This window comes from Volvox carteri (assembly GCF_000143455.1).
Source record: "Volvox carteri f. nagariensis unplaced genomic scaffold VOLCAscaffold_10, whole genome shotgun sequence".
NCBI lineage: Eukaryota > Viridiplantae > Chlorophyta > Chlorophyceae > Chlamydomonadales > Volvocaceae > Volvox > Volvox carteri.
Genome location: NW_003307553.1, coordinates 2,207,370 through 2,222,664, shown reverse-complemented (window position 1 = coordinate 2,222,664; position 15,295 = coordinate 2,207,370). Strand labels below are relative to the sequence as shown.

Below are 15,295 nucleotides of genomic sequence, written 5' to 3'. Positions count from 1 at the left end.
ACCATGCTGCTACATGTTGCGGCACCAACCGCGGTATCTGGCATCGCTGAAGCCGCAGTGGCAGCTGTGACTATGGCACCATTGCCACCTGCGGTCAGCAGCCATGCACTGATTGAAGGCCACCAGCCGCGGTGACGGCTGGGTGTCAAGGTCCCGGTCGTGAGGCCTGCTGCTGTCGCTGGTCTGGATGGCCGTGCACCTTGCTCACCAAGTCCTGAAGACTTGGACACCTGGCGCTCCGCTTTAGCCAGATCGCTACCGGCATTTCCGTTATCACTTTTGCGACCAGTATTGTCGCCACCTTTGGAGGCTGCGTGCTTTGGGGAACTAGGTAGAGGAACAGTGGCCGCAGCAGCCAAGGCCGTACCGCCCGGACAAACTGCTGGCGATCTTGTACCGACGACTGCGTTGCACGGTCGATTCCAGTTGATCGGGGGTGCGGGCCTCATCCATGGTAGTGGTGTCAGTACCCGGATGTTGTAAGCGTAAGGGTGTCCCTCCCCGTATGGACGGTGCAAACTGTATTGAACATCTAGTCCAACACATAAGTCCAGGTTGGGCAGAAGAGCCGGGACGACAAACGCCTGCTGGGCGAAATGAAGATCTTCCATCGCGAATCACTGTAACGAAAGGACCATAGTAACAGCCGTATCCTTACCCTCGAAAAAGGGATTTGATAGTAGCGGCCATCACCGAACATACTCGTGATCATCCCGCTGCAGCTTTCATAGTGCGTTATCCTTCCACTATGAATCTCGTGCTGGGGCTGGTGATGCATGGCCCTCAGGAGCTCCTCAATAAAGGACTGTGCCCAAGGTAACAGCAGCCAAGCTGGATGTGCTTTGATGCCTAAATCGCAAGCAGCTACAAACCGGTCTGTCGCCAAAATGTTTCGGGCACACGTCTTGATTCCGCCAGGAGTACTTTATCCAAATTTGTATTTGTAATTATTTTACAGTCCTGCGACGCACTCTGCGCCTTTAGCAGTTTGGCCCTAAAAGCAGGACGATTGGATCGTGAATCCATAAGTTCCGATGCCATGCGGGATGAAACAGGGTAAAGATGGAACAAAATCCAAAGCTTGTATCGAATGTTTCATGGCGAACATGGAGAAAATCTTGGAGCTTGCTTTATGTTTAGATCTGGACTGTTCATCGATGCCGGGGCCCCTCCTGAGTTGTCAGGAGTATCGAAGCTGCTTAGGCTTATTGAACAAGTAGATTCGGATGTCACGACGCAGGGTCCCAGCGCTGCAGCCGATAGTGACCGTGGCAGAGCAACATGACCTCCCGCCAGGCTCCGTCCCTCCCCACCGGCTCCACATCACGCTAAGCACGCCGGCAAACGCAGCAAGCACGACTATCAAAACATGCCTCCTGTCTAATAGAGTCAAATTTAAAATTCAAGGGTTTGACCTACCGCATTTTCGGAAATAGGTAATATGTTTACATCACGTAAAAATAGTAGCAACCGATCCAGCCTCATGTTTTTTATACCCAATACCATCCTATCCCTCAGCCATCTAGTGCCGGGCGACTGCGAACAGGTGGAGGGGATTAACTGTGGATCAAAGGCATCTTGCCTTCCAAATCCGTGTGTATAACCTCGGATGTCACTTACGCAGAAGCCTCCTTCACGGCACGGCTTTCGCCAAATGCACGACAAGCCTCACGTCTTTTTGAGCGAGCGCAAGGGACGGTGGGTACCTTTTAACCTTGCTGGTCGTGCCGTCCCATCTTCCATCCGCTCGCATCCACTGGGCCCTGCACTTTCGGATACTTATCCTATCAGCACGCCTATCACGAGACCACTCACCACGTGAGGTACGAGGGAGTCTCACCCCCTCTCTCTTCTCTATGATCCGCCGCTGCCGCCACCCCAGGCATCCGTGGCCACTGGTCGAGCTCGGATACGTGTGGATGCCGAAACGGAAGATGGCTCCTGCGGCTGCTCTCTGGAGGCCAGCACGGCGCTTACGCCAGGCCAGTCCACGCCCTTGCCACACGCCCTTGCCTAGATAAGACAAAGTTGCTCCAATGTGCCATCCCTCGCCATTTCCTTCTCGCAGCTCAGTACATTACGATGCATCTACTTTGCAGCACTCTGGCCTTTGAACCGGACTGATTTGACCAGTGCAAGGCTCCACGGCCGACGGCAGCTCGTGAAGTGCAGCTCTCCGCTTGAGTGTGTGATGGGGCTGAGGTGACGAGGTTCTGTTCGGATGGCAGGACATGGCCATGCAGGTTTAGGCCCACTTTTAGCCCGGGCCCGACGGCGTTGGCATTCGATCACATTCCTCAGTCAGCGGCTGCCGCCGCCCCCAGCAGCCCTTTCGGCGCCCTGGGTGTATTGCAGGCGAGGGCAACGTGTTTCAAGGTACCCATAAAACCCTCATGCCCTGCATGATAGGACCTCTCGCCCACTGACATGAGGCGTACAGAATAACAACAATCGATTGGGCCCGCTGCCGCTGCAAGTGGAATTAACATATCAATTTCAGTTTGCCTGCCGTTGTGGATGACGTTGAGAATGCGTGGCGCAGAATTGCGGAGCTGTCGTGGGCTGCTCCCAAGGCGAGGTGGTCGTAACGCTGTGAAAGCTGCCGCTTAAAAGAACCCAATGCGAATGGATCCAACTGTAAACAGCGCGGGTAGGTGCAGTGAGAACAATCACCCTGCAAACCAGATCCTGCGCCCCAACGCGCCAAACACTGGTCCAGGAGGAACATAGTAACATAAAACAAATTTCGAATGGTCACCCCACCATAGGGTCCAGCGACATAGCAGCAGGCTATACATGCCCAAACCGCCTCTCGCCCCACAGGACACAGCCACAACGGGGAGAGGAAGTTATGCTGGGAAGCCCAGAAGTAATACTGTACGACCCACTTCAGATAACCCCGTACATTACACACGCAAGTGGAACCGTTGTGGCATATAAGCGACCCGGTGACGCATCCAGGTAGGGGGAGGTCGAGCGAGAGGCAGGTGGGGGAGAACAGCCACAGGGAGGACCCGCACCAGTCGCCAGCACCCCCAAGGACTGACACACGCACACACAGCCAGCCATGCAATGCGGCCAACAAGTCACAGCACACCCCCAGCACGGGCTACCGGCCGCGCCCCTCTCTCCCCCAAGCTGAGTACCTCTCTCCCCCCAACGACTCAAAACCGAACCCCCGACGGCATCCCCCCATCCCGAAACGTTGAACACACCGCACACTGCACCTCACCGTGCCGCCAGCCTCAACAGCAGCGCGCCTCTCCAACACACCAACATGACCGCCAACCAATCTCCCCACCGGACGGCACCGCAGGGTAACAAGTACCTTCGTGTGGTGGGGCTATACTCTACCCACCCCTGGAGACGGCTGCTGGGGTGTGCATGAGCAGGGGCTTTGCCGGCATCTCATCCTCTAACCCCTCCTCCTCTCCTACTACTACTACTACTGCCCCCTGGCCCCCACATCTACCCCTACCCTCCTGCTCCTCCTGGCCCCTCACTCGCCCTTCCCTCACTCGCCCTTCCCCTGCGGTCCCTTCCACACAGCAACCGCAGGGGCCCCCCCAGCGCCAGTGGTGCCCTCCGCCGTCACCTCCGACAGGAACTGGGCTAGCTTGGGCTGCACCCCCCGGAGGGCGCTCAGACACAGCGCCAGAACTGCCAACAGACCTGGGGGGCCGACACGGGTTATGACGCAAGAAAGCGGCAGGGACGGGGGGAAGGAAGGGGAGGGAAAAGGAGGGGGGGAGGATAAGAGGATGCCGTCACGACCATCAATCACATGCACCACAAAGACCAGCTCTCTTCCATCATGCCATTCGGTGTCATGACCTCGCAACACATAAACATACATACACGCATACACACATACATACACATATAAATATACCTCCTCCCCAGCCTCCAATAACGCGTGACAAAACCGGCCGCAAAAACACAAGGAAATCACTCCTCAGCAAAACACACACACATATATACACACACACCACACGTATACAAAAACACACATGCACACAAACAAACAGTCCCCTTTCATTCGTATGCCAAATAGTGCCAAGACTTAGAACCCCCAGATTCCAATTGATGTCCCCGGGAGCAACTTGCGTCTTCCTCAATCCTCCTCAGTGGCCCCCGCACTAGGACCCACCCACCTGCGGGGAAGAGCAGGTAAAGACCTCTGTCCAAATCCACATCGTTTCGCGTGTCGAAGCGGTAGTGCACCAACACGTGCTTGGGCCAGTGGCTCACGTTGCGCATCTCCGCCACCAGAACCGGGTGATGCTGCTGGTATTCCGCCGGGGCATCGACAACCTGTTGGTGTCGGTTATCGGTTGTTGGTTGGGGGAGTTGTTTGTTGGGACCTGTTGAAATTAATAGGCGAATTCAAAATTTGAACATCCCTTTATCGGTCGAGGAGTTGACGGTTTCTAAACGCATGTGGGAGGCTCTCCGGTTAGTAAAGCACCGCCGCCATGGCCCCCACGACCCCCTAACAGCGCCCTACCCCTGTCTGGCCCTGAGAGGAACTGTTCCTCCGCGTGCGGTCCGCCCTGTGACCCCCCGCTACCCCCCTCCAGTGCATGTTCGCATACGTGTGCATTTTACTGCCCGGCGGCGCGCTCGCCCACCCCCCGCGCTAGGGCATACCTCCCTAGCCATCCTCACAGTTCTCCCTCCACCCTGCCCCACATCCGGCCCCATGCTGCTGCTGCTACTGGCGCCCTTGCTGTGCTGCTCATGTAGTCATTGCTGCTGCTGCCGTACTGCTGGCTACTCTTTCCCCGGCCCCCCAGGTTGCTGGACAGCATCAAGTGGCACTGCTGCCGTACTGCTGCTGCTTGCTGGACAATAACCGCAGTAGCAGTAGCTGCAGCAGCAACGGCCCCTGCCGCAGCCGCAATACCCCGACTGCCGCAACCAACCGTCAGTGTTCCTCACCTCCGCAGAGGCCCCCAGCAGCTCGGTGCCGGAGCGACGCAACGTCACCATCACGAGGGGCACCGAGGGGGCGCCCTGGCCCAGAAGCGGCACCCAGGGGGTCAGGTGGCGGTCACCTGGAGAGGTGCATGTGGCGGGGATTCCAGAGCAAGAGAAGCAAGAGGAAAAGGAAATTAGGGAACAATTGTTACTTAAGAAAAAACATTCGAGACCAAAAAAACATATGAAATGAATGCGCAAAAGGGGAGGGTGGGTGCAGAGCGCCAAGGAGAAAGAACAAGAGAGCGTCGCGCACTCAGGGGATGTACATGTGGGTGCAGTGGTTGCGATGGATCAGTCAGGGCAGAAGGGTCATGGATGGGGGAGAGTTCTGGGGTTGGAACTGGGTGCCGGCTGCTGGGTCATCACATCCATGCCGCCTCGGAAACCGCCTCAGCCGAGGTGACCCAGCTGGCGGGTCCCAAACTACCTCACGTACCGTCAAACGAGAATTGCAGCTTGTAGGTGTCCTTTTCCCCAAATGGGAGCTGCGGTTTCGGGATGGGGACGGCCACCTGCGGGAATGGTTGTGTCAGATCGGCCAGCCAGAGCTGTGGCTTATTGCGCGCAGAAAGCCCAGCACAGCGTACCAGTCTGTCGATACCGAACCGAGGACAATGTTGACCAAGAAGGTCCTGCCAGTTCGTTCGGGCCTATTGACGGGGACACAAATGGAGTCCGCAACTGTCGAGGCAATAACCGGGCACAATAACATGGTACCTGGTGGAACTGTGCTTTGCGTGATGTGTGAATGTAGTCTCCATCGCGAAAGCTTGTTGCGTCGACGCGAATAAGGAGCGCAGAGCAAACAAAGATTATCGACACCACTCTTTGCAAAGGACCCTTATCACGAGTATAGCTTGTTCCTGGAAAGTGTTCACTACACGAGCAATCTAGCGTCATGTCCATTTTGCCAGGCGTTCGGTAGAAGTATTGAGGCGCAGCAGAACAGAATAGGAAGAAATGAAATGACACTACACGTGAATGGCACAGTAAAAGAATGACAAATAATCTATTTTAGCTAAATTGCCTATGTTATTTTCACTTTCCTTGGCTGGACCGGATTACCACCGCGTATGCCCGAAACCAACGCCCTAACTGATGCCGTCCTTCGGGACAAAGGGCCGTCGATTCGTCATTTCAATGCTGTTCTGGAGTTGAAGACGTGCATATGCGTCGGTAAAAGGAGGTTATTTATAAGCAATCATAAAATTTACAGGGTTACAATGCACCACATCTACTCGTCTAATCCAGGTTTGGATGGTCCATCGTAATAAACCACAGCCTATGTAGTACCCCATACGAAGGGTAATCGATGAGAGGCAAAAAGCACGTTACGATTAGCAACACTTGCGTGAAATCACAAGTCACCCACTCCTCAATCTAGTCCAAATCTAAAGTCAGAGCTATCATCTAAGACAGACAAACTTGTCACAAGCACGCGCACTGTTAAGGACAAGCCCAGGGCTTCCGTTATGGCCCTTTGTTTCGGAAGCAAGCCTATTTAGCCGAGGGTGCTCATGAGTTAAGAGATCCACTTCTTCACGTACCTGCATAGCAAAGAAGAGGGAAGGAGCAATTGTCACACGAAAGCAGAGACCAAGCATCACCGCAACGTGGCGGCCCGTGCACACTAAGTATCACCCTTTAATCATGAGGATCATAAAGCAAACAAGCACAGCCCCTTTCCCGCTCGAAATTGTAAACTTACTCGGTGAGGAACTGGCGTGGGCTGATTGCCTCAACCACAATGGGCATGAAGCTGTGGTTGGCACCGCATAGCTCAGAGCACTGACCATAGAAAACGCCCTCACGGTTGATGGAGAGCCAGACTTGGTTGAGACGCCCAGGAATGGCGTCCATCTTCACGCCAAGCGCAGGGACTGCCCAGCTGTGTAGCACGTCCGAGGCGGTAACAAGCAAACGGATGAGCGTATTGGTGGGCAGAACCAGGCGCTCATCCACCTCCAGCACACGCAGCTGGCCCGGTTGCACCTCCGTGAGCATGTAGCTGTCGAAGTTGTAGGAAATGGCCTGCGTTGCAGGCACCTTTGAAAGGAGCGCGCCCTTAATGCGGTCCTTCAGCTCAGCGCGGAACGAGGGATCCGCCTTGAGCTTGGCCTTGAGCTGCTCCTTGGCGTCGGCCATTTCTGCGACTGTTTCGTAAGGATAGCAACTGCACTAGAGCAGCCAAGCGTCCTGGCTTGGCGTAGGCACGTGTATGACAATAGGCCCAACAGTAGTCGTGGTCGCACAGTTGCGTAAGTATACCTGCGCGGTACAACTCCGACCACTCATGGACGAGCGTCAATAATGTTGAGCATTAAACGTATCATTCTTGGCCAATCCTGGCTTTTGAACGAGATAACATATTGCATCTTAACAGCCTTGGAGTTAGTACTCACAGTTTATTGTTTTTTTCCGGAACTACGTTCGCGACGTGTGCAGAGACACAGCAACCCAGCAACTTTGCGGCAGATGTAAACCTCTCCAACGCAGTTCATGATGATAGCGGGGGACGTACCCAGTCCGCGCACGTTGGTTGTATGGTGATTTCCGCTGAGCCATGTGGGACACTCATCCCTCAACCCTAGACGCCCAGGGGAAAGCTCCGGCCTTGTGCTCTCCCTTGGAAGGCCGTCGACTACGGCTCCATGCATCCATGCACAGAGTACCTGTCATCACCACACACTATAGTGTGCCTAGGCGTTGGGAAACAAATCCCAACTCCGTTCACAGGGGGCAAAACATCACACATGTCCACGTGATCGTCAAAGGCAATACCCCGGGTTAGTGTAACAACGCGCCCAGTCAAGCGTGAGAGCTGTTCAGAGCTGTTCAGCAACTCGTTCGTGCTCCACCCACACGCAACGCTAAATGCCCAACCACATCCTCCTCGTCATCATCATTATCGGCAACATTCCCGTGCTTTCCAGAACACCCCCTTCGTTTCCCAGGCCTTCTCCCATCTCGATCTCATCCAAATCCTCACAACACACAGCTTAGGATTTCAAAAGGGTATGCTCCTTTAGTCGAGTACCGCACCACTCCGCGCTTATGTGAGCAGCGCCTGTATGTAACGCGCACGTCCGCCGAGTCCCAAACAAACGACATACTTTTTGTACCTAATCCCCTAACCCGAATCTTAAAACACAATCCCCGTCATCACCCTCCATCCGCCTGCTCGTTCACAACCACCTCCTCTGTTTATGCTGCTCAGCCCCCTCCCCTCCTCCTCCCTCCAAACAATATGGCCCCCTCTCCCTCCGCTGCCGCCACGCCCCGCCACGACGCCTTGCCTTCATCAATCGCATACCTTCGTACTATTCCGTCAACATCAACCCTCCTCACCCCTCCCCAACACTTCGCGAATGACTCCTCCTCCTCGCAAAAAATCGCTCCGCCATTCACGCATAGCATATCATACACACACGCGCGCCCTTCCCTCTCCGTGCAGCGCCATCCCGCCCTTCCCGCTTGCCGCTCCCTCACTCGGTCATCTCCTCCTGAAGCTTGAGCACCACCTCCTCAAAGGTCCGGTTCTTGGTTTTCGCCAACTGGAACAAAGCGGAACTCATCTACGAGGAGAGGAGAGGCGAGGGGAGGGGAGGAGCACGGGGGATGGATGTGGTACGGAGCCGGGTGGAATCCGGGGACGCTTTTACAAGCAGTAAGCTTTGTGGCACCGCACCGTTGTTGGCCCAATGTCACTGTCACTGTCGCTGTCGCTGGGCCCGCCCGCCTCCAAATCTGTCCAGGTTCATTATTCCTCGCTCCCTCTTCCTCATTTGTTTAGGGCGGGGCTTTTGCACTGCGCTCCGCGTTCGTGGCTCCTGAGGCTCAACTCGATCTTTCGTCCTTCGAACAACCACCCCGTCCCTCAGCGGCAAGGCGGCCCCATCCCGAAGGTGGCATCCCGCCCCAGTTCGGAACGCAGTCCCACCCCCCGGTCACATCTGTGAGCCCTCGGCAACCAATAATGGTATCAATATCATATTATATATGTAATATACGTCTGCATATTTTGTAAATCATTCATGACATGAAAAATATAAATAGACCTTTAGTACTTCTACAGCACGGCCCTTACCTTACCAGTGTGCCCAGACTGGTGTCCGCCTGGCCTAACCTCTAATTCCCCCCTTTCCCCTTACGTCAGCACTACGTTTTCGCCGCCTGTACACTTAGCTTTACTTCCTTACGGCTTCGTATTACAACTTTTCCTCCACTCTTACTTTAGTCTTGGCGGCTAGGTAGGTAGGTTTCCGCGGTCGTCTTCATTACATCATCCCCAGGTCGCCGCACTTCTTAAGAACGCGTACTGGTCAGTTCTGCTCCTTGGCAGCAGCTTCACTCGTTTGTGGTTCGTCTTTCCCCCCCTTTCCCCCCTCCCCCCACAACCCCTCCGGCTCACCCTGGGCGGCGAGGTGCCATCCGGGCTCCACATGGCGGAGAAAGCCACGCTCTTCTGTTTGTCGCTGACCACCAGCTTCATAGTCTTGTAGATGTAGGCCTGGTACAGGCAGCGACCCTTTCGGGGGGTAGAGGGGGGGTTAAGGGGGTTGGCTTTAGTTGCAAGGAATCGCCACAAGAAACTGGTGGGGTAGATGGGAAGGAAAGGATGAATCTTGTGCAATAGGAAACAGGGGCAAGAGGAGGAGAGAGAGAGAGAGAGAGAGAGAGCAGGGGCCAGTGTTTTCTCAAGGAACGATTCCTTAGGAGAAATTGAAGGGGAAAATCTTGGCCCTGTCTAAGGAAAAGGCGTGGATTTACGTCCGGCCGTTCCTTGGGCCAGAGCTGGCCGGAAAGTCTCCATCTTGCCAGAACACCGGGGCTCAGATATGTGTGTGTGGGGAGGGGGGAAAGACGAACCACGAACGAGTGAAGAGAAAGAGTGCACATGAAGCAGAACTGACCAGTAGGCATTCTTGAAGGTGGGGGAAGGGGGACGGGGGGAGGGGATGGAAAGGACATAGTCCTTAAACTATGACCCCCGCCTACCAGAAGCCATGGTGGTCAAGAAAGCACCCCCGACAAGGTCGGTCCAACAGACCCGGCGGAGTGCGCGAGACTCCAAAACGGTTCCTTGTCGTAGGGACCACCACGTAAAGGCTCACGAATAGCCCGGCCTTGCAAATTAACTTAGTTGTGGGAGGGTACCAAAACCTATATATACACACACACACTGGATACATGAACTCACCGCGTCTGTGAACAACGCGATGTAGGGCTTGGCCCCCTCGGTCTTGGCCTTGCGGATAGACAGCATGCCCATGGCCTTGGCCTCCCAGCCTGACAGCTTGCCGTCGGGGCCCTTGACGGGCAGCTGCAGTCGGGCTTTCTCACGGAACAGGAAGTCCACATTGTCGTCGACCTGCCGGGTCGGGTGAGGGCGGGTTGGACGCATGCGGCTGAGTGGGGGGATGTGTGGATGGATGGATGCGGAGAGTGCAGCGAGCGCTATAAGAAACGGGGATGTAAAGCTTACTTCATCCTCCCTTAGAAACGCCCTACTACTCAGCTGCCCCCAACCTCTCTCTTTCCCCCTCCCGCGCCCCTGCAGCCTTACACAGCCGCACCTTGAGGCTGGGCTCCTTGGCGCACTCATCGGGCTCTTGCTCGGGCTCGTTGTCCTCTGCCTCAGCATCTGGAACGTCCAGGAGGAGTAAGAAAACCACCAACCACCAACGAAAACAACCACCACGAATATTACCGGGGTCAACAGCGGACACCGGGAGCTTATTTAGGACAGCAGAAGAAATAGCTCGCAGTACAGGCAGCAAACACATACGCAATGCCGGAATTACGAGCACGATGTGCGGGATGCCGTCAAGGCAGCAACAATCCGGTGTGTGTGTGTGCTACGACAAAGCACGGACGATTGACTAAAAGAAAGGACCATAGACCGGGGGGTGTGTGAGGGTGATGGGAGTTGTAGCTCCGGAGCCCCGGCGACCGCACAGACGCCTTGATCCCGGGGGAAGCATGGCTCCACAACAGTTAATGAGAGTAAAACTGACAAGACAAGGCAAGTCACAGAGTACAGATGGCCGCGCAACGTTGCCCCCCACGTCCGCTCACGGGGCCCCCTTTCAGAAGTTCCAGGTCCCGCCCCCCGGCCCCATCACAGGACGCACACACCTGCCGCTGCCGCTGCCGCCGGTGCCGCCGCCGCCGGCTTGGGTCCAAAGCTAAACCCGGGCGCCGCACTGCCGAAGGAAAAGCCGCCGGTGGAGGGGGCCGTGCCGCTGGCAGCGGCAGGGGCTGCCGTCGATGCTCCAAAGAACGAGAAACCTCCCGGAGCAGCCGCCAGCGCCGGCGCTGTATCGCCGCCACTGGCGCCGGTGTTCTTGGTGATGTCGCCGCCGCCGCCATCCTTCTTGGCGGCGTCACCGTCGGGCCCAGACCTAGTTGCGGCGCCTGTGGTGACGGGCGCACTACCGAATGCGAACGCAGGTGCCGTACTTCCGCCGGCGGCGGCAGTACTGCCCCCAAATACGGGTCCCGAGGGAACCCCGGCGTTGCCACTGCCGGAGGACGCCGCCGCCGTGGAGGCTGGCGCGGCGCCAAAGGTGATGCTAGGCGTCGTCGCTGCCGCTGCCGTGCTGCTGCCGCCGCCTGCAGAAGCGGAAGCGGCGCCGCCGAAGCTAAAAACACTGCTAGGCTTCGCGGCGTCACTGCTGACAACACCGAACGCCAAGGACGTTGTCGACCCACCGGCAGTGGAAGCCGGCGCCGCTGGCGCTGCCGTCGACGCTGGCGTAGACGATGGCTGCGCCCCAAATTGAAACAGTCCCGCGCCAAAGACGGCGGGTGGCCCAGCGCCGGCGCCGCTCACCGTAGCAGCAGCGGCGCTGGGCGCTGAAGTTGCTGGCGGCGCCGCCGCTGCTGCCGTCAACTTGTCGCCAGCAGCGGCTGTGTCAGCTGTGCCGGACGTCCTCTCCTTGGCGGCAGCACTGGAACCAGCGATCCCAGACAACGGGACGGCCGCCGTTGCCAGCGGTTTGCCGCCTGTGGCATCCTTGCCAGAGGGGGCCGCAGACGCCGGCGTAGACGCCACTGCACCAAAGGAGAAGCCGAACATCCCAGTGCTGGTGCTGGGCTTCGTCGTAGTGCTGGCATCAGTTTCGGTGGCCGTGATAACGGTGGGGGCTGCGAAGCTGCCGAAAAGAGAGGAGCCAGACGCCGCGCCAGAGGCAGCGGAGGCTGCTGCCGCAGGGGCAGCGGCCATGAAACCCGTGGCTGGCATGGGAGAAAAAAGGGGGACGCGCCAAAGTAACCCAGGGGGCAGAGAGATTGAGATACAGGGGAGCATTACAGGGGAGAAGAGAAAAACAGCAAGGGACGAAAAAAGGTTAAGACGAACAGCAACCCGACGGACACACGGCGAAAGGACGCGACGTCAGAGACAACAAAAGCAGTAGGGCAGAAGGAGCCGCACCACAAAAGCCCTAGAAACAGAAGAAGGCTGTGAAGCCCAGCACGTAAACCCTCGCGGTGTCCAGTCCGTTTTTTCTGCGCCAGGATGGATGCCAGGAACACATCCCAACTCATCACCCCAGCCCGAATCAACCGCGATTTCCTAGGAAGGGGGTTGCTGCTTCACGAGGTTCAGATACGTGCCGGTGGGGTCCTTTTACTAGTCATATTCTGGCTTGGCTTGGCTTGGTGGGTAGTCCTGCCTGGCCAAACTCACCTGGCGCAGTGCCCTTGCCACCCGACGACGGCTGCGAGCCGGGGGCACCAAAGAGGGAGCCAGCAGCCGCAGCCGCCGGCCCTGACAGGCCACCCGTGGAGGTACCACCAAATGGAGCGGAGCCAAAGGCCAGGGGGGTGGGGGTGCCGGTGGTGGTGGAGGCAGGAGCCGGGGAGCGACTGATGAAGAGCCCCGAGGGGGCGGCGTCACGTTCCTCCGTCTCTGTAACGCGTCGATCGGGGTTTGGTTGGGGGTTAGTTGGGGTTTCCGGGGGCCCAGGAGTGTTTAATGAAAGGGGCACTGTTAGTTAGCCAGGCATGACTAAATGAATCTTGATTTCGGAATACACGTTGCCAGGTTGCCGTGTAATCCTGCGGGGGGTATTGCATGTCAGCAAATAGAAGGAAGGGAGGAGGAGAAGGAGGAGACGGTGGTGGTGGTGTGGGGGAAAGACGAACCACGAACCACGTGGTGGTGTGGGGGCGGCAAGCGCCAGCCCGCTAGATAGACATACGGACAGACGGATCTGGACCAAGAGGAACACGACCAGCAGGTCAATGGACCAGGCCCCGGCCCACCGGCAGGAAAGAGAGACCACCGACTTCAAAAAGGCAAGCCTCCATCGACCACATGTCCTCCACACACCTTCCGCTCGCCCCCGGTTCAAGTTGACATCACCAAAGCCCCAACGCCCCAAAATACTTAACACCCCATCCTGTCAGCCTCAACAGATAGAACCGGGATCGCAGCCGGCGTCAAGCCACGTGACCCGCGCCTCCCTCCCCCACCGCCGCACCGGCCATAGCAGCACCTGAACCTGTTGCTGCTGCTGCTGCTGGTTGTCGTGATGGTTGAGTTGAAGCGTCCGGTGAGACGATGTCGCCAAAGTCCTCCAGCAGCCGGTTGGCGTGCAGTACGTAGTCACCGGCGGCCTCCATCCACCACATGCGGGGAGTAGTCTCCAGACTGTTCGACACCCACCTGGGAATGTGGGGGAATGTGTGGGAAATTTGGGTTAAGGTGGGTTAGGTAAATGCGTGCATGTGTACGGTGTGTGTTTATGTGTATGTGTTTATGTGCGCCAGCGGTTCAGGGTTGAGAACAGCTTTAGTTTAGGGCTTGGTGCAAGGAGTGGGACTTAGGCCTGCCAGTCCCTGGACAACTCCCTGGGGGGTGCATGGATTGACTTACTTGGCAAACTGGCGGTTCAGGCCGGCCACGCGACGGACGAACACTACCGCGCGTTCGTCCTTGCTGCTTCCTGCCTGCACGTGGGGGTTGCCAGGACGTCAACCCAGATCGGGTATGCAACGGTATGCCGCGGATGAGCCGCGGCAGCAGACGCTGCGGTAGGAAATGGGAGCATTGGTGCAGTATGCGGATGGCGGGGAACGGGGTCTCCGTAGCAGGAACGGTTGGTATTGCGCTTACCTTGGTTGCGGAGGACTGGCCTTCCGCGCGCCGGCCTTGGCTGCTCGTAGCATCTGCGGGGCCGACATACGCGGGGGCCGCGAGGTCAAAGGCATTCTGGTTCGGCGGCGGTGAGGCCAGGGACAGATGGAACACAAACTGGGTCCATGGGACAGATCTCCCGCACGGATAGAAAGGGAGAAACGCGATGTGTAGAGCCCACAGGAGTGGGACGCTCATCAACGGGTCAAAACAATGGATGTCGTCAAAATTACCTGTGGCGGCTTTTTGTAACGCGGTTACGCCGTCAAGTGGCACGATGTCCTTGTACTCGTCCAGTAGTTTGGTCGCATGCTGGACATAGTCCCGCACCCCCTCAACCCACAACAAGTGAACGTTTGAATCTTTGTTTGAAGCAACCCAGCTGCAGCGCGTTATGAAAACACATTGCCGTAAGTTCACGCGCGCGTTCTTCATCGACTAATATTAAATACATCCCGTGGCAACATGCCTTGCAAACTGCTCGTTTAATCCGGACAGAGCGACTCCAAGCCGCTCCCGCTGATCACTCCCGCCCCGCCGCTCCTGCACAATTCGACAGCCACCCGCTTGGCGGAAACGACCTTGAAAGCGCGCCTCGCGGATTAATAATTTAGTACCTTAGCTTGAGGAAAACCGTCATCACTATGTCGTCGTTTGGGTGCCATTACTTGCGCAGTGCCTTTGATATGTCCGGACGCTCCTAGTGGCCAGCTACAATGTACGCATTCCACCAAGATACATGTAATCTTTAGGTGTTCCAGCAGAGTTATAGCCCATTGAAGCTGCCTGATATCATTGTACCGTACGACAGTTCACGCAGCATAGGATGACCGTTTGTCCAACCTAAGCGCTGGAGACATTGTAAGAGCATACATACATTACAGTAGATCAGGTATATATTAGCATGATCCCAGGCGAATGCTTACCTACATATTGTCCCACATATAAAAATGCTATAAATAAAAATCTAGCTATCACCGTACACGGGTCGGAGCCCTGGACTTGTTTCCAAATTATGAAGCTACGCCAGAACATAGCCAGTTTCTGTATCGTCCGCATGATCTAAATTTATAGGGTCCTTGCCGCAAATTGCCAGAACAGCAACAACCTGTGACCTTCCCTGTCTATTCCATGCCTCCTTTCTTACGTCAGCCCACAGTCGCGATA

General features: G+C 56.6%; 3 protein-coding genes across 3 annotated transcripts; all 3 read right to left on the bottom strand.

The window, feature by feature from the left end:
- Nucleotides 1-3,598: 3,598 nt before the first annotated feature.
- VOLCADRAFT_80300 (uncharacterized protein) lies at nucleotides 3,599-6,001 on the bottom strand (the record flags this gene model as incomplete). Its single annotated transcript, XM_002948483.1, has 6 exons — nucleotides 5,701-6,001; nucleotides 5,571-5,633; nucleotides 5,420-5,495; nucleotides 4,942-5,057; nucleotides 4,155-4,314; nucleotides 3,599-3,672 (listed from the first exon to the last, which is right to left on the bottom strand). Coding segments are annotated over exons 1-6 (678 nt in total), but the record flags the coding sequence as incomplete, so codon positions are not given.
- Nucleotides 6,002-6,178: 177 nt separating this feature from the next.
- cox2B (cytochrome c oxidase subunit II) lies at nucleotides 6,179-7,210 on the bottom strand. The gene is made up of 2 exons (XM_002948482.1): nucleotides 6,692-7,210; nucleotides 6,179-6,530 (listed from the first exon to the last, which is right to left on the bottom strand). Exons 1-2 carry the CDS (start codon nucleotides 7,126-7,128, stop codon nucleotides 6,506-6,508), a joined length of 462 nt encoding a protein of 153 aa, XP_002948528.1. The 5' UTR covers nucleotides 7,129-7,210; the 3' UTR covers nucleotides 6,179-6,505.
- A 1,258-nt stretch (nucleotides 7,211-8,468) lies between these two features.
- Nucleotides 8,469-14,768, bottom strand: VOLCADRAFT_88974 (uncharacterized protein; the record flags this gene model as incomplete). The annotated part of the gene is made up of 12 exons (XM_002948481.1): nucleotides 8,469-8,558; nucleotides 9,395-9,493; nucleotides 10,184-10,354; nucleotides 10,560-10,627; nucleotides 11,122-11,598; nucleotides 11,698-12,222; nucleotides 12,677-12,898; nucleotides 13,473-13,657; nucleotides 13,868-13,941; nucleotides 14,108-14,160; nucleotides 14,362-14,510; nucleotides 14,746-14,768. The coding sequence occupies 12 exons, from the start codon at nucleotides 14,766-14,768 to the stop codon at nucleotides 8,469-8,471; spliced, it is 2,136 nt and encodes a 711-aa protein (XP_002948527.1).
- Nucleotides 14,769-15,295: the final 527 nt, after the last annotated feature.